Below are 24,843 nucleotides of genomic sequence, written 5' to 3' on the forward strand. Positions count from 1 at the left end.
CTCTGCTGTCTCGAGCATTGCCAGTGTTAATGGATTTTATATCCGCCTGTCCTTAATTTTAATGGTTGATGGGTTTGTGTTTGTGTGGATAATTAAAGCTGTATGGTTTCATTTGGGAGATGCTCTGTTAAATGTTTGCCATCTGTTCTCAAGAGGAATTCCAGACACCTCTTTGGTCATGACAGTCCGACTAACCAGCTCAGAGAAGTTTTATTAAAAAGCAATGCAGTTCTGTCTAAGATTGATTGTTTTACTGGACTGTTGAGGGCACGGGTCTAGGGTTCTTTGAATCGCTTTTAGCAAGTATTTGATAGTAAGATTGTGACGTTATCGTAACATGATGTTCATCTACCGTAAAAGCTTTCAATGAGCTATCCATTTTACTTCTAAAGTGGTAACTTCTTCAAGAAAATTAAGTAAGAGTTCCTTTAATTTATATATACATTCAGATGTTGCCCTGGTGTAAGCAGGCTTTATTGCATTTCTTTATCAGTAAAGGGAAAATGTTTGGTGAAAATAACTGTTTTCCAATCCTCTAAGAGGCCATATCCATTATGATGCTGAGGTGAGATGGTATTTTGAAGATCAAGACAATTACACAGCTGAGCTGTGTTTTAAGATTTCCTGCACGAATACCTGCAATTACCACCTGTACGGAAATGCTCAAAGCCTTCAGCTGGTGTGATTGTACACCTATAAGCATCCTTAGAAGAAGGTTATTGCAGAAAAGATAGATTTTAGACATTTTTGCTTCAAATCCGTTTATTTCTTATAGTTTGACAAACCGTATCCATTTGAAATCTAAAATGACTTTTTTCTGTAATATTAAATGTACTGAAGCAGGAGATTATTATGGTCAGTAAGTAAAGTGTTTAAATTTTATAGTGCTACATTTTAAATATGACCGTTCATTCAAACACCTAACAAAGGTGCAAACTAACCCTTTTGCATCAACTGTTGATGTACTAGTATCTTGGCATTGTTCTTAAGCTTGCATCATTACCATAGCAACCAGTGTAGCTACACCAGATATTGATGACTATGTCTGAACGGATACATCAGAATTCATCACTTTCAAAATGACCTGGCAGACAGTAAGTCCAACAGATCGGATTTTAAACCCAAATCACATTTGTGTGCAGCGTGAAGCCTCTTAATGAATTCCCTCGCCCTCGAGAGACAGTCGAAAGGTGTTTTGCCAAAACAAAACCCAATATCTTAACTGCGGACCCCTTAATGTGCACTTTGATAGTTTTGCTGCTAGCCTGTTTTCTAAGCAATTGATTTATCCGTGATCCGGCACTCTTCCGGGAGACAATCAGTGGACTGTGCTTGTTGGGAAATGGCCCCAAATTGCTGGGATACCAGCAGCGTTCATAATCAGACACAACACAGACGGCAGTCTAAGGACACATGCAAATCTTCAAAGAATCTTCAAAGAACATCAAGATGCTAATGCGTTTGATTCAGGCCAAACCAACGTTGTTGACCACATCAAAGTCACGAGTCCAAGGTTTTGATGGCGTTTTAGTAAATTCGGTGTGGACGGGTGGAATGATGCTTTTGTTTGTAAGGTGTGTGTGGGTTTCAGAGAAATCCAATTTTAGATAATGGAGACAGTAATTGAAATTTATTCTGCCACCACAATTCGGACCTCCGTAATTCATCCGCCCTGTCCTAATGGATGTGGATGCGCTCTTAGCAAATGTGGCGCTTAAATTTACACCAGAAAAGTAACAATATTAAACATGTTTACACCCTAAAACCCCCTGTCTGTTTCAATTTGACACAGGTCGCAATTATAAACTTTAATGAGAGTATGAAAAAAAGCGGGCTGTGTCGGTTGATGAAATCACTATCTCGCTTATTAAAGCAGCTATAAATCTGTTTGGCATCATTGGAGACCCTAATTCCTGAGAGTCTCATATTTTAATTAGGAGAGACTTGTATATGGCGCTTTCTTCCTCATGTGCAGTAGTTATTAGATGATGGAGCTCGGTGAGTGATCGTAAAATTTTGCCGTTTTATCATGTCTAGTCACACTTTCTAAGGCGACGAAATGTAAAGAGGTCAAAATCTAAATCACTACTTTAGAGACAAATAAAATAACTGTATTTGGAAGACTACTTGGAGGACTACTGGAAGACAAATAAAATAAATTCATTTTTAATAGTACTTGGACGATTACTTGGACGTCTACTTGCATGACTACTTGGAAGACAAATAAAACAACTCTATTTTAAAGACTACTTGGAAGACTACCTGGTAGACTACTGGAAGACAAGTAAAACAACTGTATTTCTTGCTGGCATCTGTCCAGACGACGATGTCACTCACATGTTGTTGGTGGTAATTGATAAACGAGGGTTGTGTTTATTACTGACAGCTGGCTTGCTTGGCCTTTCTCCCCTTGCTAGCTCAACCTTCACAGCCCCAAAATAGCCAATTACTGCAGCTGCTATTGGACGTAACAGGCCAATGAGCAAATGGCTGTCCTGGGACCAAATCGAGGGGCTGGGCCACAGGTGCAAAAGAGCCATGTACAGTTCAACCCAATGCACCTGATCCCACAATTCACTGCGTGTGTACTACCCAGATCAGTATGGTGTTCACTTTCTGCATGACGGGTGATTTTCTGACCGCCTCTGACCCTGAGACTTATGGTCCGTGAGGTCTCTTTCTCTTTGTTATAAATCAGCTTTTAATTAGACACTAAGGCCTATAGTGCTAATCGCGGAGTGGAAAGTGTTAGATAAACCTTCTGGTGAGTGAAATTTAATGTGATGATACCGTGGTGATTTCGCTTTTATTGCCTGGTCTGGTTTTTCAGTGCAAGTGGTGTTTTGGAAAATTTCAACAGTTTTTTTTCAACATGCGTGAAGTATATGTAGAGGTAGAATTAAAAAAACATAAGTGAAAAATGTAAAATATATAAAGCTATATTGCTTGATCTTGATCATGGCATCAAATACAGAATTTGATCATGAATACACTTACTTTGTCAATCCCAGAATGCTCTGCAGTATGCTGCACGTGAATGAGTACAGTTCTGCAGATCAAAGATGTACGACAGCTCTTTCATATGTGACTGCACTGAGCCGATATCGCAAAAGTCAACCCGATCTTACAGTGACAGCTATTGTGATGCTGCATGCCTCATTGTCCACCTCGGTTATTGCTTGCCATCTGTAACCCATCTGAAGGTCTGCACACACAGCAGGAACCTCGAACACAATGTGTGCGTGGTTAGAAATGAACTCTGTTGCTCGGTCGTGATTCAATGGCAGAAAGTAAAAAAAAATGACATACTTTTGATTTCATGGAGACCAGACTTTATGCAGCTGGTCAAAAGCTGACCGCGGAAGACCACTCGGGTTAATTACACAACTAAATGATATGTTTTGATTCTTTATCTCTGAAGTCAAATACTATGTAAAACCCCTGTGATGGTTCATAGCTGTTGATAGCGGCACTTTTGGTCCAATTCCTGGGCTTCCTCCCAAATTACTGTGCGCATTACCCAGTGCTCCTGTGATTAAAATATCCCCCGCAGTTTGTTTGGTCTCGCTGTTTGATACGTTTTCTGAGGTTTTCATGCAAGATTCTTTCATTAGCTCATTATGTATCCCATTATCGTTTCTCTGGCGATGTGGTCGGGTTAGGCAGCAGTGTACTAGAGTCACTGAATGGGAAATCTAAGGAAGAGTGGGCAGATAAAGCAAGAATTACTCGCCTCAGCTTGTGGGATTTACTCCAGCCCAGTGGCTTTATATTGGACTTATCAGCGTTATTTTAGAGATATTGGGCGAATGTATTGCGCCTGTGAATTGCACAGCCTATTTGCATGCGCTATCTGCGTGCATGCAATTACACGGTGCAATTCCGAGTCTTGGAATTGCTTTTCATAGATGCTAATATAATGCAATGCTAACTACAGCAGCATGCTCGCTGAGCTTTGATAATAAGGTGCATTATATAATAATAAAGCTCATTTACTTAACATTAAAATGAACCAAAATCAGAGGTGTTGGCTCTCGGAATTAATGAAGAAAAATGTATACATTTATTTAAATTTGCCTCAACACATTCGTGTGTATATTTAGCTTGAAATTTGATTTACATTGAGCTTTGCTTTGTATATGCTAGCGTAAAATGTTAAATGCTCCCTCATTTGTAAGCTGAGATGAATACAAACGTCTGCAATTTTTGTTGTAAATTTGTACATTTATCAGTATCATTTGTATTGTTATGTTTATCAAAGGGATACTTCACCATAAAATTCTTTCATCATTTAATCACTTTCAAGCTATTGCAACTCAGTCCATGTTCATCAGAACAAAGAAATGTATACATTGTCACTTCCCACTATGGGAGTCAATGGGGGGCAAGATCTGTTTGGTTATAAGCATTCTTCCAAATATCTTTCCTTGTGTTCATCAGAACTGGAAGGTGAGTACATTTCATTTTTGGATGAAGCATACCTTTAAATGAGACATTTTTGTGTGGTTAAATGCCCCTGAAACTTTAAAAATTGCGGCATTACTGTTTACTCAATTCATACTATTGTGTTTGTAAACGTATGTCTTGATGGTAAATGGAAACACAGTCAAGATGGTGCTTATTTGACTACACCATTTGTAAGGCATTGTAAGACATTGTGTTTGTAAGACCCACACACAACCCATTAGATGGACTGATGCTGATGACACACGCACAATGATATCTGTCTCAATGACAACACAAAGAGCAGCAATCGCCTCCTCAGATAAAACAACTGTCATTTGCAGCCTTTCATCTGCCATCTCTGCTTTAGTCGAGTCCTCTGCGTGCTTTAAGAAAGATAAAAGCGCCTCCATTCATCCATCCGTGACCTGTGAAGATGCAGCCCTATAGACATATGTCACGCGTCAGGCTTTGCCAGGCCTATTTTAAATAAACGAATTCATGCATTGTGCGATAGCAGTACATACGGGAACGCGCCACGTCTCGCCGAAGCATTTCTGAGATAAATCTCACCTCTCCACTTCTCTGTCACCAACTCCGTCATACAGCGCGGTTGCCATGACAACCGCAACAAGGCTGGGGGAACGATTTTGAAGAGGGTGGGCGAAAGAAAAATGATAACAGCAAGCACTCCATCAAGCGAATTTCCATGCATGCGTCTTGCTCGGCCCGTTCTTGAAAATCGATGTCCAACCTTGAAGATGGGTGAGCTAGTTTGGGCAGAGCTCATGACGCGTTTGTCGGAGATTGCCTGTGATGCTTGTTTTGAATGGTTCGTGACGGAAATTCGCTTTCTTTCGGGTCAAGATCTCTCCGCCTGGAAATAAAGTTGCTTTGTTTTACGTGTTGGTTTGTTGCTTTTCCAATAGATTGTGTGAAAACAGCATTTATACAACTCTGTCATAAAATGGCAAGATGATTGTGGAAGAGACAGTTGATTGTAAACAAAAGCATAGAGGTGTTATTTTTAATTCCCAAAGAAGGTTGTAATCTGTAGCGTTAAGTGACAAAAAACATTTCACTTTTACAAGGCCGTATTTTAACAGATTTTGAATGTGGGGCTTTTATGTGATTATTTTTATATGAGGAAAAATTCCCCAGGGCCGTGCTCGCTTTCTGCTCTTTTCTCAGCTGCCGTTGTCTGAAGCACAAAGACATTTCAATAGGGTCTTTCTCTGCAGTAGAAGGATAGAAGGATGCTGTGTGCTCTCTCTGAGGTTAAGTTTTTGTGTGTGTGTGTGTGTGTGTGTGTGTGTGTGTGTGTGCACTGCAGTAGGTGAGGAAGTGGATAGGCCAGTGAGCTGATAGTGTACCACACCGTAGAATTTACAATTTTGAAAAGAGGTGTCATCTCATCCTTTTGGCATCCTGACCTCAGATCAAACCACGTGCAATGTCACAGCCATGTAATATGTGACACTGTCGGTCATTTTCAACGCAGCATTTGGTCAGAAGGGGACAAACCCGTACAGTAAATGGCCTTCTGCTGGGGTGTTTTAACCCATTTTTGTGTCAAATAAAAAATGTTATGGGTTAATGGAACCCAACGGTTGGGTTTTGACCCAGGGCTCGGTTGAAAATAACCCAGAAGTGTACAAAAGATATCCAAATGATTCAGTGCATGGGTCCAAAAATAAGAAGCCCCACTTTAATATATATTTAAACGTAGGCCTACACTCAAACATGGCTAAACATTTTTCGAGTCCAATATGGACTTTATCTAGGTTAATTTAAACCAACAGTTGTTTGTCCACCCAACCATGTATTGAAACATGGCAGCATTTTAGAGTGTTATATTTTAAATCTATTACAAAAATATATAAGTGCTGAAATCTTCGAGAATTTAAAAAAATGGATACTCCCCCAAAGTTGTTCCAAACCTGCATCAATTCTTTTGTTCTGTTGAACACAAAGAAAGATATTTGGGAAATTTTAGCAACTGACATTTCTGGGCCATCATTGACTACCATAGTAGGGGAAACTTAAATGCTCGTCAAATGGGCCCAAGAACTGTTTGCTTTCCAAAACTCTTCAAAATATCTCATTTTGTGTTCATCAGAACAAAGAAATTATACAATATTTTCTCCTCTGGTAGTCTAGTCAATGAGGTCCCAGAAATGTTAGCTGTTTTCATTTATTATTTAATCAAAACTACCACAACTGCAACAACTGCACAGTCAAATTGATAGTACTTGGAATTCACAATAAAAAAGTATTTTCTTTCACTTTTTGCAAATTAACTTCATAATGATTATGTATTTCTTTTATAGTCACTATAGCCACTTTGTTTAGTTTTTACTCATAAAAATGTAAATCATAGAAATAAATCTTGACATGTATTGTAAACATTAACAGTGTGTATTAGGTCAAAATAAAATAAAATAAATTACAGGACATTGTAACTCTTTTTGAGCAGAAAATCTTGCTTCCACTGGAGCACCAAAGATGCACTTTGCAATGTTTTCAGATCACACCGGGATAACATGGATCATCAGGTTGTGGCGTCTGTTCAGGCGCTTAATACTATCAAAGCAAAAAGGAAAATTAATTCTGAAACTTGTGAAAATTTTCATTTTGCGGTGTAACTTTTCACTCAAAGCATTCAGCTGGAAATCTAATACATCTAAATGCCTTATGAGAAAGGCATATTAGATGCGAAAAATGCAAAATAGAAACGGTCTCAGATTTTTGGACAACACTATTCTTTTTGTTGTTGTAGTTCTTGTGATTCTTTTAAATTAGGAGCTTTAGTGGCGATACTAATGTCACTTCAACAGTTGCACAAGAGGCCCAAACCACCTTTGCATTGACCACAATATAAAGAGGAATTCTAACCATGACCATCACTTCTGCCTCTGATGGTGGTAAAATTGGATCACAAATGTGTCAGAATAAGTCATTGTATCTCCTAGATGCTACGTCCCGTGGGAAAGCAGGCCCGTAAAAGTTTTATTGGGCTGTTTAGTGCAGCAATGGGACACACAGTAGTGTGTTTGGATATGTTTGGATTGGTTCTATAGATCTGTTTTACTCGGATCCGCACGATCCAAAACCATTGCTTCTGTCTGTGCCGTTATGTACTATTGATTGGATGAGGGGTTGGAATGAATTTAATGAGCACTACAGCTTCTGAACCTTTAAAATGCACCACGTTTAACTTAATGCACAACATGCTGTTTCTTTTTTACTGTACTTTGTCTCAGGAGAGACGCCACAAGGCACTTTAAGCTCCTGCCGAGTTTACACATTGACACCTTCTGCGGTCTCTTTTGTATGTAAATCCTTAGTGTGATAACGTTTAGCTTTTAGAAGAAGCTTATGGGTTTGGCTTTATATGGCTAAGTTGGGGATAAGAGGGTCCGGAGAGGAAGAAAGAAACAATGGAGGTGTCGTCTTATCGCTGGAACAGATGCAGAGCGCCACCCGGACGCCAAGGAAGGAGACGTGATCACGACCAGCTGGAACCCTCAAGACACACGGAAGTTCACATGAAGATCGGCATATCTGCTTTAGTACTGGAGAGAGACCTGCTGGAGTGTGACAAATCTGACCTCAAGCTCTCTCTGTGGGTATAAACAGATTAGGACGCTTATACATAGCGTGTTGCCTTCTAACCAAACCTCTGATAAAGATCAGATTGACTGCGCTGAACGCAGGCCAGGGAAAGGATGAAAGGAAGATGACAAAAAACAGAGAGAAGACTGTGATATTGGTTTGCTTGGGTGGCAGGTTGAGCCCATCATTCGATTTTCATGCAGAGGAGTAATCGAGTTAAGCACCTGCGTTAGGAAGGAACAGCTGGCAAAGACACAAATATACACGTATACTTTATATTACCAGCAGTCTAGATAAAGAAGTAATAGACTTATTTTTTTATATATTTTTTTTCAGGCGGATAAATGCTGCCACCCAAACCACAACTTTTTCAGGAAATTGAAAGAACACTTTATTCTTTTAAATGAAGTACTGACTTTTTGACTATTTTTAAACACTTTCCATTGGTTAATACTTGAAACAGACACAGACAAATATGAAGGGTTATAAATATCATGAAATATAGAGATGTGACGACTAGGTTCATTGTAATTTACTGAATTAAAATTGTATTTGACTGTAGACCAACTATCTCCTAATAAAAACATGTAGCAATTTTGAATAAAACAAAAACTTTGTTTCTGATGTCCCCACAATTATTTTTCCATGTTTAGTGAACAGATTTATTCTGCATAAAAATATTTTTGTGACATCATTGGAATGCAAGAGAAAAACTAAATCACAGTGTCATCATCACAATAAAAAGTATGATTTTTGTCTTCGTATGAATGCATAACATGTTGCTGCGGTCTGTCTGAAACCTTCTATCTCCATGTTGTTTTGTCAGAAATTATAATAAATAATAACCCTTTATGTCACTTGGCTTTGCAAATTTCTAACTATTAAAACGTATTAAAAGTGCTGGTCAACCTTGACAACGCAATATTTAAACATTTAAAAAGTACAGTGTTTCCTTTAAAACTGTAAATTTGGACATCCGAGGTTTCGGAAGGAAAGAAACCATATACAAAACATGACAATAATAAGAATTTGCATATTGACAAGAGGGCCTGCAGCCTGTAGTATTTTTTGTTTTCTTTTTTGGTATGAAAAATGACTGATGTGTTGCTCGTGAGATTCACCCACAAACCCTCCACAGAGAAACGCATCCGAGCGAATGGTCTCATTTAAGACCGTAAACGTAGGATAAACACACAGCGACTGCAGACAGCTGGCTATAAGCAACTTAACACCAACCGGACGGCCAACTAATCAGGAGAAGGAGATCAAGATGATTTTAAAGGAGCGAGCGAAGAGGCAAAGATACACAGACACTTAGAGACACAGACAAGGGCATTAGTTTACCGCAGCCTGCTGTTCAAATGAAACCAAAGCTGTCGCGGCCATGGCGAGCAGTTTCTTTTGGTTTTTAATGGAAAGCATCTCACGTTTGGCACAGATGCTGTTTAGCTGTAAAGGGGGCCCTCCAGTGCTGTTTCAAATTCGACCACCTGAGAGTAGAAGCTGGAGGGGGCACCAGGGGAAAGCCCCATAATGCTTTTTATGAGAACTGCTCGATTGCGTTAAAACATCAGACATGGAATAAGGCTCCAGCAGCGTGTGCGTGTTTGGGTTCTTGGGTTATCGTGCCCTAGGGCCACTGCTGGGGACGGTCTGGGGAGACCAGGTTGTGTCTGAGTGCTGGGGCGTTGCAACCCATATAAAAATGTGGGACATATTGTACGAATTTCAGAGTTTGCTTCACACTCAAATAATCGTTATTGTTTTAAGAGCTTGTTTCGCTTGGCCAAGATGCAGAAATAGACGACCATATTTGATAAAGAAAAAATATTTTGCCAAGGGAACACAAAGCAGTAAGTGTTATGGTTAATGCTCACATACCTGCTCTTCAGCAAACTGTCCGAATATTACTTTATCTAATTAATATTCATGAGCCCCCCTGCTTTACATATTGTTCCCCTGCTTAAGGCTCCATCCCAAACCTTAAAAATCTTGCTTTTATACTCCGTTTACAGACATAGACAAATCCAATATTGGCATCCTCCTGTCTACCGAGACAACCCTTTTAACCAATGATACAATTTTTCAATTCCTATATTGGTTGATCTAAAGTTCTCTAGAATTTGTTATAGATATGATACAAGTTTCCTTACAAGACACCTTAATACACAGCGTCCGTGATGTCATTGTCTGACTGGACAGGGAGTCAGCGAGGCTACTGTCTTTGGTCTGAGACAGAGTCCGATTGTGTAGATGGGTGGGACTGTTTGGAGAGGTCATTGTAACCGTAGGGTTAGACTAGACTCAGCTGTTTGCTGCAGATAAGTTTCAGTCAGTCTGTCTAAAGTGATCTGAGGTCAGATTGTGGTGAGTGAGTTTTATTGTACCAAGACACACAGCGGAGCCAGAGATCCGCTGGCGCCTTCAAATGATCCACAGAGGTGTCGAGGGATGAATTTGAGGTTGATGTTCACTTGCTTGACGCCTCTAGGTCAATTTAAACCGCTGTAATTACATTTTTGGTCCGAGTTGTGCTGGTTAGCAGGATTAGGTTGTCGATGGTAGTTGGAAGCTGTACAAAAAGGCCAAAATACATTTAACATTTGTGTACCGAATTATTTACGTTTTTGTAGAACTGTAGTACAAGTGGTGTAGTGTTTTTATTCTTTAAACAACGTGTTTGGATTTTGTTTTTAGTGCATGAATTGTGATCGGTGCCGGTCTGCAGGTACATACTACAACTGAAGTGTATCAATATAAAGTGGCCATCAGGAAGACAATAAGTAAACATTATTACCTTTAAAACTCAAATTTAATAAAAAAATGTAAATATTTATTTTTAATAACTCACATGTTGAAATATTGACATTTTATGCGTTTTGGAAGTCATAGCACATTGCCGTTTTTTGTCTCCCGACACGCTTGATATAAAGTATTCAGACATCTCGAACATATTTTGTGTCTGACGTGTTTGCATTACAATCGTTTTCACGCTACTACGCCTAACAACAGTTCTGCTTGTGTTTTCATTCCGTTTAATGATTTATAAGTTTAAATAATTGATGTGTTTTGGTCATTGAGATACATGGCGCATCAGCCCTCAGTTATTCTGATAGCATCACTCAATGAGCACCTGTTAGCTGTGTTTCATATTATTCCTTGTTTTGGTGTTCGTTGCGATGTGAACGTTCACAATAAGTTGTTCACATACGTCAACACGTTGAACGCCAAATGGCTTTTAAATAATATATACTGTATATCAGTGTTTGTTGGTTAAAGGCACTTAACAGTCATAGACGCAGACATTTGTGTAATGATTTTCTCAAGGGTTGAGATATCGGTCACCCACAAGTCCTTTATGCACCCTTCGATTTTAGTTCAAGGATTAGTTTTTTACTTTTTACAATGTTTATAGTGTCCATTGATTTAAGCAGAAGAGAAAAAATCAACAAAAGTCATCTGCTGTTAAAAATGTATTGGCGCGTTTACCTATCTTCAAACATTTTGTCTTTATTTCTTTATCAATTTAGCATATTGCACTTTCAAGGACAATTTGATGTCTCTGAGGATATCCGAGGCCCAGATGGTGATGTTGAAAAGTCTGCTGGATTCTGAACCGCTGAACCGATGACTCATCTTAACTGTGTGAAGACACACTGCAGGGGATTTCACATCCGTCAGAACAGAGCTGAAGGTTTCATAGTGCCAGTACAGTGCATGAAAGATCATGCTTCCCCTGATGCCTTAAGCACACTAAAAAGGAAAGTGGCATGAATAGTATGAATAGTACTTTAAGTTGGGTGACATAGTTCTTGACATTTGGATTGTCGATAACATGGCTTCACATTTTGAAATATTTGTCAATATGTAAATCTGATGTTTTATGTGGTAAACATACTACCGTAGGCCATAAGTAATATCTTCTAAATACAGAAGATTACCTTATTAATAATATACAATCACATTGTGTTTTAAATCTGTGCTTTTGTTTTACACCTTGACCCCTTGTGCATGCTATAATAGCATTAGAAACGCCACTACAGTGATACGAGAGGTCACCCCATGTAGCATCTCTAAGCACTATTATCCCTGATGATGTCACCTTCGGGGTCATCTTCGGTGACCTGTGATGTCAGCAGCTGATGTTATCTGCAACACTGCATTCTGATCTCTCTCTGTAGATGACCTGTCTCATCTTAGTGAATATGGATTGCAACGTTGAAGTCGAATGAAATACCATAGACTGAAATGGGATTGAATGAAATCCCTTTGTTCTTTACTGCTTCTGATGAGTATTGATCAATTTCTAGAGGATTTGACACGTAGTGCGTTTGGTTTGTAGTGCATCTACGTACCTTATGTCTGGCTGAGGTTCAAGTTTGTGAAAAACCTCTATAACTACTCTTTCTGCTTCTAGGCTGTTTGGAGATTAATGGACTTTAAGATGAAAGGAGAGAAATGTTGGGTATCTCCACATCCATGTTGTGGAGGCCCGGAGAGAGCCGTGTTTGGGAAGAAGAAGCTCCAGTTGGGGCAAAGTTGGCTCAGATCCTCTTTAGACCTGCTGAGTGAAATTAAAGCTCCACGAATCGGATTATTGCTTCCCTAGAGAGCTGTCTCGCTGCCAGAGGAGAACCGGCTCTACGGTACACTGTTATCACCACGGCTCTCTCTCTTTTCTTCTCTTTTTCTGTAAGTCAGGAAATTAATTTGAGGACGATCAATAATGGTCTGTGTCTTTTCTTGTTTCCTATGCATATTTACTGGGCCATTGTCTTTCAATAAGCCTCCAACATAAATCAAATTTATCAACCACTGACACGTGTGAAGATAAATATAGCTGTGCCGCCCTCTCACGATATTCAGAATAGCAGTTGTCCAATCTGTATTCTGTTTACAGATCTACTATAAGAAGATTTTGGTTAACAAACAATGGCTGTACCCATTCACTTTTATTGTACAGACACATAACCAATGCAAATGAATGGGTGCCGCCATTGTTCGGTTACCAACATTCTTCAAATTGTCTTTTGTACTGCAGAAGAAAGAATTTGGACAAAATTTTGTATATTAATGGATTCGAATTGATACAAACTAATATAAAAAGATAGCTCAATTTTCTCCAACTAATAAAACTAACAAACTAATAATACCTATGACCCAATAAGTCAATAAATAAGTGTATAAGACCCAATTTTCTCATTGCGTACATCTAGTACTTATTATCACCTTATTTAATGCCTTGAGATAAATACTCAGTTAACACAGTCACACCACCTTCCACGGACTACGCCTTCTACGCACATCTTAATGAATAACCAACGGATACCATTATTATTCATGAGCCAGAGTAGGTGTATTCATGTGTGCTGAGCTTTAGAAAGTGAGGGAGAGAGACATAGATGGGCGAGTGAGGGAGGGGGGTGTGTCTCTATGAAGAGGGGTTAGTACAGCGCGTGTGTGGAGGACTGCTGGTGTGGATGAGAGAGCGACAGCGAGACGGTGGTATGAAACATCATCACACGCTTCTTACACATGCACACACGCACTCATTTACCAGGGATCCTGGTTTTTACACGAAGTCGGGGTGAGAGATACCCACTGATGAGATGCGTTACGTTTGAGGGAAATCCCTGGTGTGTGTGTGTGCGCGCGTGCTGCCGGAGATCTATCGGGGGACCCTCAACGACACGATGGGTTGCAACCTGTGTACGCTGCAGAAGAGAGAGGAACATTACAAGCTGCTGTATGAGATCGCACAGGTGAGTTGACCTTTTTAATAAAACATTGAGAGATCGAGACATGAGGTCAGATAGGACGTCCACGGGGGAAATCTCTTCTTTTGTCTTTTTCAGAATGCTCCGTTTGAGAAATGTATGTGTTGACATCTAGGAAACACTGTGATCCAAATGAGAATAATGGAAGCACAAGTTGTTATCTATGGTGTTGTGAAAGTGTCAGCTTAGTTCGATTCGTGGGTTCTTGTTCTACTGTACAGAAAGTTTTTCTGGGGGCGCTCGCTGTTGTCGTGATGAAATTCTCAATGGTATTGAGCACTTACCTGAAGGCATTTGTCAATGATCAAAGAAAGATTTGCAGCACACGCCCTTAACAACTGTGCATGTTAATGTAAGCACAAGTGTTGAATGAGATGCTCACAGGTAGGGATTGTACACTTGGAAGCACGAGGTTCAAGAGGGATGAAGTTTAAGTGCTGAATATGACTTTGGATAAAACCAAATGTCTCAAGGGTTAGGGTTGATATTAAGTATGCTGATCTCAGACCAGTTCTGCCCTATTTCTGTCCAGACTAAATGCTAACGTTCCATTGATGGCAAAGTCCCATCTTCACGTTGAGAGAATATGTTCACGTTGCTCTTATCGCAGCCTCATTAAGCTGTTGTACAAAACACTGTTGATCCCTAATTGGATGTTAAAAGGTGCCTTTTGTCCAGTCCGGAAGATTATCAGAAGGTGACAGAAGTTTGTACTCTCACAGCAGGGATGTGTGTGGAGTAACTCATTCAGATTGCATTAAGCCCAGCCTCACGCCGGCTTCATTAAATGTGTTTGGTAAATTTGTGCGAACATTTGCTCTTTTGTGCAGCGGCACTATTAAATGAAGAAGAGTAAGAGACACCAGCATGGTCTTTGTGAACCGTGTGGAGCTGGTTTGAACTACTACTTGCTTCAAGTTATTGCTTGTGTGTGTGTGACTTTGTATTCACGGTACATGTAGGTCTCTTCGGTGTAGCTCTGTTTGAGCTCTAGATAACCATCAAAAGAAGCAGTGATGGAGAAAAAGATGAAATAAAATGTAGTTTGGAGGGCAAGGAACAACAGCGATGTCTTACGGATGGATCAAGGTACAACGAGGTTGAAAGCGAGAATACAAGTTTTGGATCGAATCTCAAAAGAGTGAATTCCCAGGTTGAAAGTAAAAGTGTGTCATGGCGTCGTTGCCTCCGATTTCTCCATCTCTGGTTTTTGCCATATTTAAATATTCAAGCTTTGAATCAAAGAAGGAATCAAAGAAAATGTGTGTAGCAGGCTCACATGGTGTATGACAGCAACACCGCACACACGTAAACACAGACGCAAGCGCTCGCTCACGTAGCAATTTCACAAGCTCTGACGATTTTGACACTATTCCTGGCAGCCCAAACCCTTTTAGCCCCGGTGGTCTGTGAGATTTATGAGTTGAGTGCTTGTGTTTTCGTCTCTGCGGGCTCACCATGGAAATGTATTCTTTTCTTTTGTTACCTACATTACAAAGACATCCCAGGCACTCTCTCTCTCTCCGTCTCTCTCTCTGTTGGGAAACTAGGTTGCGTTTTTGTTCAGTCAGCAGAAACGGCAGGTTTTATGATTTCGACACAGTCTGAGCTTTGCTTCTCATAACATCGGTTTGATACCTCACTTCGAAGAAAGCTGGCTGTCGAACTCTGTTTAAGCGTTCTGATGTCATGTGTGATGTCATTACAGATGATAAATGGCTTGTAGGCAACATATTGTAAAAAAATTATAATGCGGCGTTGTGCAGAGCACCTGCAAAGCTTGGCGTAAAGCTTTTTAGATGTTCTTCTGAATTGTAATTACAGTTATTCACAAAGTTTTTCCAAATCACCTGCCAATGTCAACATTTTGTATCTGAATCTGTTTTTTTTTCCGCTTTAAGAGATTAGTACTGTGATCTCCATTAAACCAAACATCACCTAGTTTCCAAGTTGGGTGTAGGATCTGGGGCTCCTAAAAGGATTGGAATGTGGACGAGATTTTGTATGTATTTCAAAAGTGCAGTAATTTTCTGGTAGGCATATTAGATTGAGGTGATTGAATGCTATTTAACTGAGTGGAGCAGAGATGCAGAGCCCCAGGGGAGCAGTGCAGTTTACAGCCTCAGTCAGGGGTCCGTATGGGGACAGATGCTGTGTCTCACTCCCGGGCCGTGGATCATGAGTGCACTCATTTGCACCATTTATATTTTCTCCATTAAAAAATGCTGGGTTATTTTGAACTCTTGGTTGGGTCAAAAAGGGACGAGCCCAATCCATTGTTCAATTATTAAAATGTCCGTATTTTACCCAACAGGGGTTCAAAATAACGTAGGATTTTTTTAAGTATGAGATAGTCAACGGCAAATAAATGACTTATTTCATTTTAACTGTGTTCCCGGGTGGCGGCACATCAAGTGACATAAAAACTGACAAATAATACAAAAACACAATAACTATAAAGATCAGCTTATTATAAAAACCAAGAAAACCAGGTTTGCATGAGGTTTTTTAAGTTGTTTAAGTGACTTCATTTGATGACGCCATACTTGTTAAATGATCGTTTTCTCCTTTAATTAAAAATATTTTGCACAGAACTGATAACGATTAGTTAAATACTATTAAACACTTGTAAATACCCGCTCTTGTTTAAATCAACCTAAACTATATCTGGCATAGAGTCGCTGTGGTTTTCAATATTTGGGCAACCGCCAGTTTACCTATGTGCCCCCTACGGTGGCCATCGAGGTTCAGACAGGAAGTGTCACCCATGATCACTAACTAGCCATATGGACCTGGATCTGTGCGGCTGAACCAGGCAGTCAGTGTATCACGGCCTTCAAGTTTAATGGGTGTCCAGATGGAGGACAACCTTTAGGGAGGCCTGCCAAGAGGAACCAGTTACAGCGTGTGTGAATGTCCGAACCGAAATCTCTCATGGCATCGTCGCAGCTGGGTAGTGTCCTCTGTCTGTCTCTCAGAACATACTCATCCATCTTATTGTCAGCCATTCTGTGTAAGATACTCCTTGCTGATGAATGACGATCCGTGTAGGGTGATATAAAGAGAATTGTGTAGTTTTGATTAATCTTGTGACCATGCTGGAAGATAAGGCTAACGGATGGCACAGGCCCTGGGGTGATTGTATCCGCAGAGTCTGCCAGCTCCAACCCTGGAGAAACATGTGCGTGTCTTTGATGGAAACCTCATTTAAAAGTCTTTTTTTTGGCTCTTGCATGTATGGAATACTTGCAGTTATTGCTAAAAATAGACGTTATCTCAGTCTGTCAGCCTGGGTGATTTTCTATAATGATAGGTGCTGAGTTTTTTCTCCTGGTCCGGAAAGAGGGCAGATGACCTTATGTGGACTCTCTGTCTCATGTCATTTGCATAGGCGCTGATCTTTCTGAACAGAAACTGTATGTGTGTGTGGCTATACAGTTACTATACATTTTTTTATATGGCTTTCAAAAGATTGGATGTATGACAGTTCCTTATTTATGATCTCAAATTGATTAAACAACCGATTGGTGAAGGGCATTCATACTGTTTGGATCAAATTAAAGTTAAAGTTTTTTGTACTTTTTACACATTTACGAACCATTTACTCTAGTGTTCCTATAGGCATCTGCTGGAGCATGCACTTGCAGTGTTGTTGGTTTAATTCCCAGGGAACACACAAACCCATAATATGTAGCCTACACCTTGAAAGCACTGGAAGTCTCTTTGGATAAAAGCTTCTACCAAATGCGTTAGTGTGATGCAAATGTTTATTATTTGTCTTGAACATTGGCGGTTATAATTCCCTACAGTGTCATTGCGGAGCGGTTATTGCTGGAATCAAAATGCTGTGTCAGTACTGCTCAGAGATTCAATGCGTTTTGCACTTCTGTGTGATCTACTCATCTTATATGAAATGATGTATTGACCTTTTCTTTTTTGTCATTTTATTTTAAAAAGCATAGGCTTGACTTGTCTTCCCTAAGTATGTATCACCTGTGTTGTTGCACTTGCCATGTAAAAATGTACTATGTGCATACAAGACACTGTTTGGTGTGTTGTGTGTGTGCATGCATAGGTCATATTGTGTTATGTGGTTTGTTCTTAAAACTCTCATATTGTAGACTTGATCACATTTAATTGGGCTCACATTGTAGCATATTAGTGTGGGCCAAGCTTCTGAAAACAGGGCAATGATATCTAAATGTGGGGTTATATGTCGATGTGCTTATTTCTTTATTTCTGTCCACATCACTGTTGCATTAGACATTTTCCTTTATATTATGATATATTATGTTACTGGTTGTGTATGTTATGCTCAAGAAATTGTTCATCTTTGCAATCTTTTATTTATCATGGTGTGATGATTTGCTCTACTTGGAAAATATCATACTTGTTGGCTGACATCATCATGCCCAGTTTTTTTAACAACTTCCGTCCAAACACCTCCCGTATATGACTTTTCAGGAGCCAATCGATTGCCATTAGGAAAAAAAATCTAATTCTTGGTTATAATTGAATTCAAGTGCAATGGTTAAATGCCATTTTTATTTTGACCATAAAGCTGCATATTCCTTAACTCTTTTTGGTTCAAATAAAAAAAAAGAAAATTTTGGTAGGCCAAGTAAGACTCCAGACCTGCTCCCATATACCTGCACCACCGCTTTCCTGTCAGCTCTTTACTGTCATGTCCTGATAAAAGCTGTAACGCCCCTGAAAATTCCACTTAATATATAGTAAAAACTGTTCAAACAATGTTTCGACAACAATGTTCAAAACTATATAGTTTATAATGTTTTTTTTAATAAAGTTAAGTTGTTTGGTACGATTTCCCAGGAAATATCAGTTTGAAGTCAGTTGACATAAAGTAACCTGCAACGTTATGTTTCAGAGATAGAGAGGCAAAAGTTACAGATCGCACCTTTAAACTCAAATCACCAATAGAAATAAAAACATTTAGGGTTTTATTACATTTTTAATACATTTATTTGACCCCCCCCCCCCATATTTTGGCCTAACACTTATAAGAAATCCATGGTCTAATTTGAGCAAAACCGATAATAAAAGTCTTTGTGTGAAATCGCTCTGGAGATGACCTGCTTGTCTGGCCAAGACACACCGGTGTGTAATTAAAGCCGTTATCCAGGCCTGATTGGTAATTATGTGAAGTTATAGAGTTTTGTCTGTGTTCATCATGCAATCCTCAGCGAGTCGCCCCCACTTGCCGAGTCGAAAGGGGCTGATTGCGCCTCTGTCACACATGAGCGAATGAAAAAGATGGCGTTAAATCTACATACCGCTGTTCACTTGACATAATGAGCGGAACTAGGGCAATAGGGTAGCATGTAAGGTTTTTTAATCTCCCTTGGCTCGGTTTTTGGACTGCGTGTTGCTAAACTCAACCATCTTTAAACGTTGTCTCGATATCATTCGATTGGTTTGTGTTGATTTGTTTCGTATTGATTGAGTTGCTATATTTATATATAGCTGTTTATAGCGCGCCAGGGCTCTGCGGATGGATCCGTTTGTAATTAACACACAATTAGCAGGTGCATAAGTCTAGATGGCAATGCCTAATATCCCATCTGGCCAAGCATCTAGGGAGAAAATAACTTGTGCATTGTAGATCTGCCGCTGTATCAAGGAGAAATCGAGTTCAAGTGCTCTTCAGACAAATTTAGTTAATTCATGGATTGTGTGCGCTGCGATATTAAAAACAATTAGTGCCAGACTGCAGTTTTGTTATGCAGACCAAATGATGGAGACTCTGTGTGCTAGGTTAAGGCACACGAATAGATCTCCGTGCGGCTTCTAGAGTCTGTATCTGGCACTGAAAACATTAGAATGATACCCAACCCCCACTTCTCTCTCTCTGTTGTTCTTGGAAAGGTGAGACATCTTCTGTGTATGAGGGAAAGGACCGAGCAGAACGCTGTAAAGTTTACTGTAAAATTTAGCAAAATTGCATCGGCAGATAGGATTTGACGTATTTCACCTTTCATCCGTAACAAACACACACATAAGAGGAGGTCACAGCTCCTGTCTGTTCCTCTTGGCTGGCCCCGGACCCCTGTGTAAGTGACAGTCTGTCAGAAAGACACAACTTGGCCCGGGTCATTTCCTCCGAGTCTGACACCAATACACCATGACATTCTTTATTCACCCACAAAGCATTTCTTGTGGGTGTGTTGAACCTATAGTCATGTTTATTGTTTAATTGTAAAAGTTTTGCACTGACAAATAATGCTCTGATGGATTCTGTGCATGAATCCGAACGCGGAACCCGTTTGTTGCATCTCTAGATGTTCATTCAATACCGCCGCAGCATCAAACTTGTGTTGGGTTTCTTTTGTGCTTTAAAAGTCATTAGCGGTTCTCTGAGGTCTTTCGCGCTGACAGCTTGCGTATTAAGTATCACACGACCCATCTGTGGTGCACGGAGTTGCGCCTTCAATCCGTAACCAGATCCGCTCCATGAAACATCAGCGCGGTTTTGCGCATCCTTTCTGGGAAATGAGACGCTGGATGTGCTGGTGCGTTGTGTGTTACTGTCATGATAGGGGCATGTTGTCACACAGTTTAAAGCGATAAGTTATCTCGAAAATATATGTTCGGTCATAATTTATTCACCCTCTTGTTATGCGTGACTCTCATATGTGGAACAGAAAATATGTCTCTGTTTTGTGTCCATACAATGGATTTCAATGAAGCCTAGTGATGTTTGGCTACCAACGTTCTTCAAAATATCTTCTTTTGTGTTCTACAGAAGTCAAACAGGTTTAAAATGACACAATTTCACCTTAGTAAGAAACCTTAGAAATAGTAACTGAAGTAAAAAGGTGTGACTACTAGCCCAAGCCTTATAATGTTATAATATTGGTCTTCTTTTTGTCTGCTCATTGAAATTCTGTCTATATGTCTACTGATTAGCCAATTACACCCAATTCATACTTGAAGTCATCCGTGGAGCGACTGTGAAAACGGGTGTTGACTGACTGTCGACAGCCTGAATGGAGCTAGATTGCACTCCAAAACATCCCGCCGTGGCGTACTTTAGCCTCGTGAGTCAGAGGCGTGAGTGTTTTTAGCTCAGATCTTCTCTTGAAGAGTGCTCAGGTGCGAAGAAGTGTGTTATTTTTAATCTCAATGAATGGAATCCGATCTCACACATCGGGAACAATGTTAATTGGCGTGTAACAGAAAGAGCCAGGAATTACACATGCATTCAGAGAGGGGCACAAAACGTCACGGATGTTATAAAGCTTTCACACATAAAATTTTTCATACACTTACCTTGTTTTAATATGTTGTTAATCATTAATATTGGGGTGATCCGAATGTGGGACTTCAGGTTGGATCGGAAGCAGATGTCTCTTTTGGCTGCGCGGTGGTGGTCGCATGTGCCACACCTGTAGTGGTGCATTAGCTGCACGCAGAGCATGACCGGCCCGTGCCAGCCCACGCTCGACTGCCAGATACATTCATCAGATTTTGGATCCGCAAACGTGGGATGTAGGACAAAAGAATGGCTGAAAGCAATTAGCATTGAAATACTTTAATTAGACCGTTTTTGTGTAGTTTGTATTGACGTTGATTTGTTCAATGGCACTATTGTGTCTCAGATGAAAAATAAACTTCATTATTTAACAGAGAAAGAGCTTTTGTAGGCCTAAACAGAAAAAACTGAATTTGTGTGCTTTTTTTAAAAGACGTTCACAAAATGAGTAACGTTTCGCAGACCATCCTGTGTTTTGGTGCGCCACATTTTCTATGAAATTTTTCTGATGCGATTTGTTTTGGGCAAGCACCCATTTCAAGATGATGTTGGTGCTTTTGTCGTATTTTTATATTAAAAAAATTAACCCCATGCTTAAAATGAATATCGTATTCTGTGCCGTGCTCTAACCAGGCACACTGATACACTATGGTCAATATAGCATCTAATGCTTGTAGGAGGAAGTTACAAACAATAAGCCTCTGGCACTGGACTCGCCGTAAACATTACAGTCAGACGGAGAGGAAAACACTGATAACAAAGGAAGACAAGGAAGTACATTAGAACGTTTCCCTTTTCTTTGTCTTTCCTAGAATAGAAGTTTTTTCTCTTGTTTAGGTTTTCATTAGGAATCTGTCAACACCCATAGTCCTTGCAATGAACACACACACACACACACACACACACACAGTCAAAGAAAACCCAACCATTGTTTCAGTTTCAAAATTCTCCTTCATCAGCACCAAACCAGAGATGTTTATTTCATTCACATTCATCGTTTTGTATTATCAGCAATATTACATGAATGGTCATTATCGATCTTGCGTCTGTATGCAATAGAAATTTATGCTTTATATACACAAAAATAATATGTAGACAATATTGAAATTGCTGAAACTAACACTTAAAGATCTTTTAAGGTCATTTTCATTAGTTTCTGTTTTAAAGGTTTAACAGAGCAAAATCAAGACCATTCCAAATACTTCTTTGGTACTTGCTGGAATCATTGCTCTGGCTTCATTAAAGTCATTAGGGAGGCTTGTTGGACACCTACTACCAGAGAAATCACCTGAAATAATGAAGCATACAGACTGAAACCATTAATCACACCCAGTTCTGTCTCTCCCTCCCTCTCAGCCCGACCGCACTGCCCATAACTCTCCCCGTCCTGCCTGACTGATTTCTCAGGCATTATAAGGCCAAGACACAGCTTCGTTGCCCCTCAGGCACAATCTGTAGTTTACGGCGTCGGGTCAAGTGAACGTCAGCCCGTTCAAAAAACGTAGCGTATTTCGCCCTGATTCTTGGGTCGTCTATTTGTATTTTTGTATAGCCTTGTGCTGCTTTGTGTTCGACGTGATTAATGTTGGCTTGGACCGCAGCATTTTTACTTTGACATTTTATTGGTGAACTTTGAGGTCGGGTTCAACGGCAGGGGCCGGCCAATAGCGAAATTGGTTTTGGTGTTTTGTTTGTGAAGGATGAGTGGCTTTGAATTTGTGAAGATTTACAGCTCCAAAAAACTTAAATGAAAATCCAGTTGTGACCATGGAAAGGACCAAATCTTTACAGTGATTATTATGCTCAAAACTAAAAATTATGCTTGTCTTTTCTTTACAAACTGTGACCCGAATTATCAAAATGTCTTCCACTCAACAAAATTGTATGGTATTAACCAGCTGTCAAGTTCTATTTGCAATTTTGCTTAGTTTGTTAAACAAATGATATATTATTACAAGATTTGAACCCAGGACCCCTTGTTTGCCAAACTCTTTGCCAAAGACTAAAACATATTTTCAATGTTATAAAGAATTGTTCTTGTATGAGATATTGCTTATTGCGCCCTGAATTCTTTCTAAGTCGCTTTAAATAAAAGCGTCTGCTAAATGACTCAATATAAATGCTAAAACCTGTGTTACCTGTGGGTATCAGGTGACCCACAACTGCCACTGGTTTCTCCAAATAAAGTCATCCTGAGAATATTTCATTTGTTTACACACCTGCACAGTAGTAATGGAGAAAAAAATCCCCCACACCTCCAACATACTGAATGCACGCACGCATCTATTCAGTGACGGCGTGCGGCATGAATGCGTATTTGAGAAGTGCTTGAATCAGGTTATTGTTGTTAGGCACTGAGGACTGAGGCTTAATAAATGTTTTGTTGATGTGGTTTGTCATAACCCGTGTCATCCGCGGCTGGGTCTTGCTGAAAGACTCATTAGTTAGACATACACAGACACGTACAGGGCTCTGTGTGATGTATGCGCCTGTTATTTCAAATGCATTATTTATTTTTACTCGAAAATAGAGAAGAATGAGAGGTGTTGCTATCGCTAGGAGGATCAAACTGCTAGGAACTGATGGAGAATTTAATTATGTTATGAGAGGTAGATGTTTGCCTGGAGGGTGAACTGTGCAGAATTGCATTGTTTCGTCAGCTTCCCACTATCTGGGAAGCCACAGAGTAATCCGGTGCCATATTGGTGGCACACTCTTCAAAACCACTGTCGAGGATAGTGCTTTGTCCCTAAAGAGGATTTTACATTTTTTGCAAAAGCATGAATTTCTCAGATAATGACGATGGCAGCGAATGTTTTGATCTCAGTGGTTTTGGTGTGTAATCACAGATACTGACACATTGAGCGCATTGCCGGATTTGTGTATTTTGTCAATGGTGCCGCCATATTGGAAAGGGCATCTACATACACATGCGAAGGTGTGTTTTGCGAGGAAAAACGCAGAAACGTTGACATTTTACTGTTTTGAACGCTTTACATTTCTTTGACAAAAAGCAATTTCTTACTATAAATAAGCAAATATAGAGGAATTATTTTTTAACTCTCAAAACTATTGAAATTGGTTGAGAAATGTTTTTTATCTGGTAAAAAGATTAAATGAGGCATCTCGTCTTTTTATCTAAGGCCTGTACAAACGTTTTTTAAGTTTGTTGTAAAGGAGAAAGAATTGTATAATTTTATGAATAAGTACATACACCATCTTAATGTTTAATATAAAAATAATTCATAAAGAAAGTACCGAGCCCCTATAGGGACATGTTTAGTATGCTTGTGTTGGATATTTGCAATGAAACAAACCCTATTTTCAGTGATGTTAATAAATAATAATTTGCACCAAGAACTCTCTCTCTCTCTCTCTCTCTCTCTCTCTCTCTCTTTCTCTCTTCACCTCTAGTTCAGTCATGAATTCCGTTAGAGGACTAATTGCCTCTCATTAATTTCCTGCCACGTTGATTAATTGGTTCAGAGATGACAAGGAAGATAGCATATGCAAATAGTTAATAGTCTCTCTTCGAATATGTGAATATTTTAAAGACACGGCGAGACTCCGCTCCGAGTAATTCTGGTGATTCTTGTGGATACACATTTACTCCCTTTAAATAAAATTGAGTCAATGATGCAGAACGGGTTCATTGCGTGTGTCACTTGGGCTATTTCTTTATGAAATAAAGCCTATTCAGGCTTTTCGTATTTACTGGTAAATAAATTTGAAGGC

At 39.6% G+C, this 24,843-nt stretch overlaps 1 protein-coding gene across 2 annotated transcripts in view; it reads left to right on the forward strand.

The window, feature by feature from the left end:
• pdzrn4 (PDZ domain containing ring finger 4) overlaps positions 1–24,843 on the forward strand; it is a 49,631-nt gene that overhangs the window by 12,750 nt on the left and 12,038 nt on the right. The window contains exon 1 of one of the 2 annotated variants that reach the window (XM_079454550.1): positions 13,532–13,820. The exons of the other annotated variant lie outside the window; for it this stretch is intronic. Coding sequence (XP_079310676.1) covers positions 13,752–13,820 — 69 coding nt within the window. The 5' untranslated portion in view covers positions 13,532–13,751. Of the gene's footprint in view, positions 1–13,531; positions 13,821–24,843 lie in introns of those variants that run through there. 2 annotated transcript variants of the gene reach the window in all.

The sequence above is a fragment of the Barbatula barbatula genome (assembly GCF_947034865.1).
Source record: "Barbatula barbatula genome assembly, chromosome: 4".
Taxonomy (NCBI): Eukaryota; Metazoa; Chordata; class Actinopteri; order Cypriniformes; family Nemacheilidae; genus Barbatula; species Barbatula barbatula.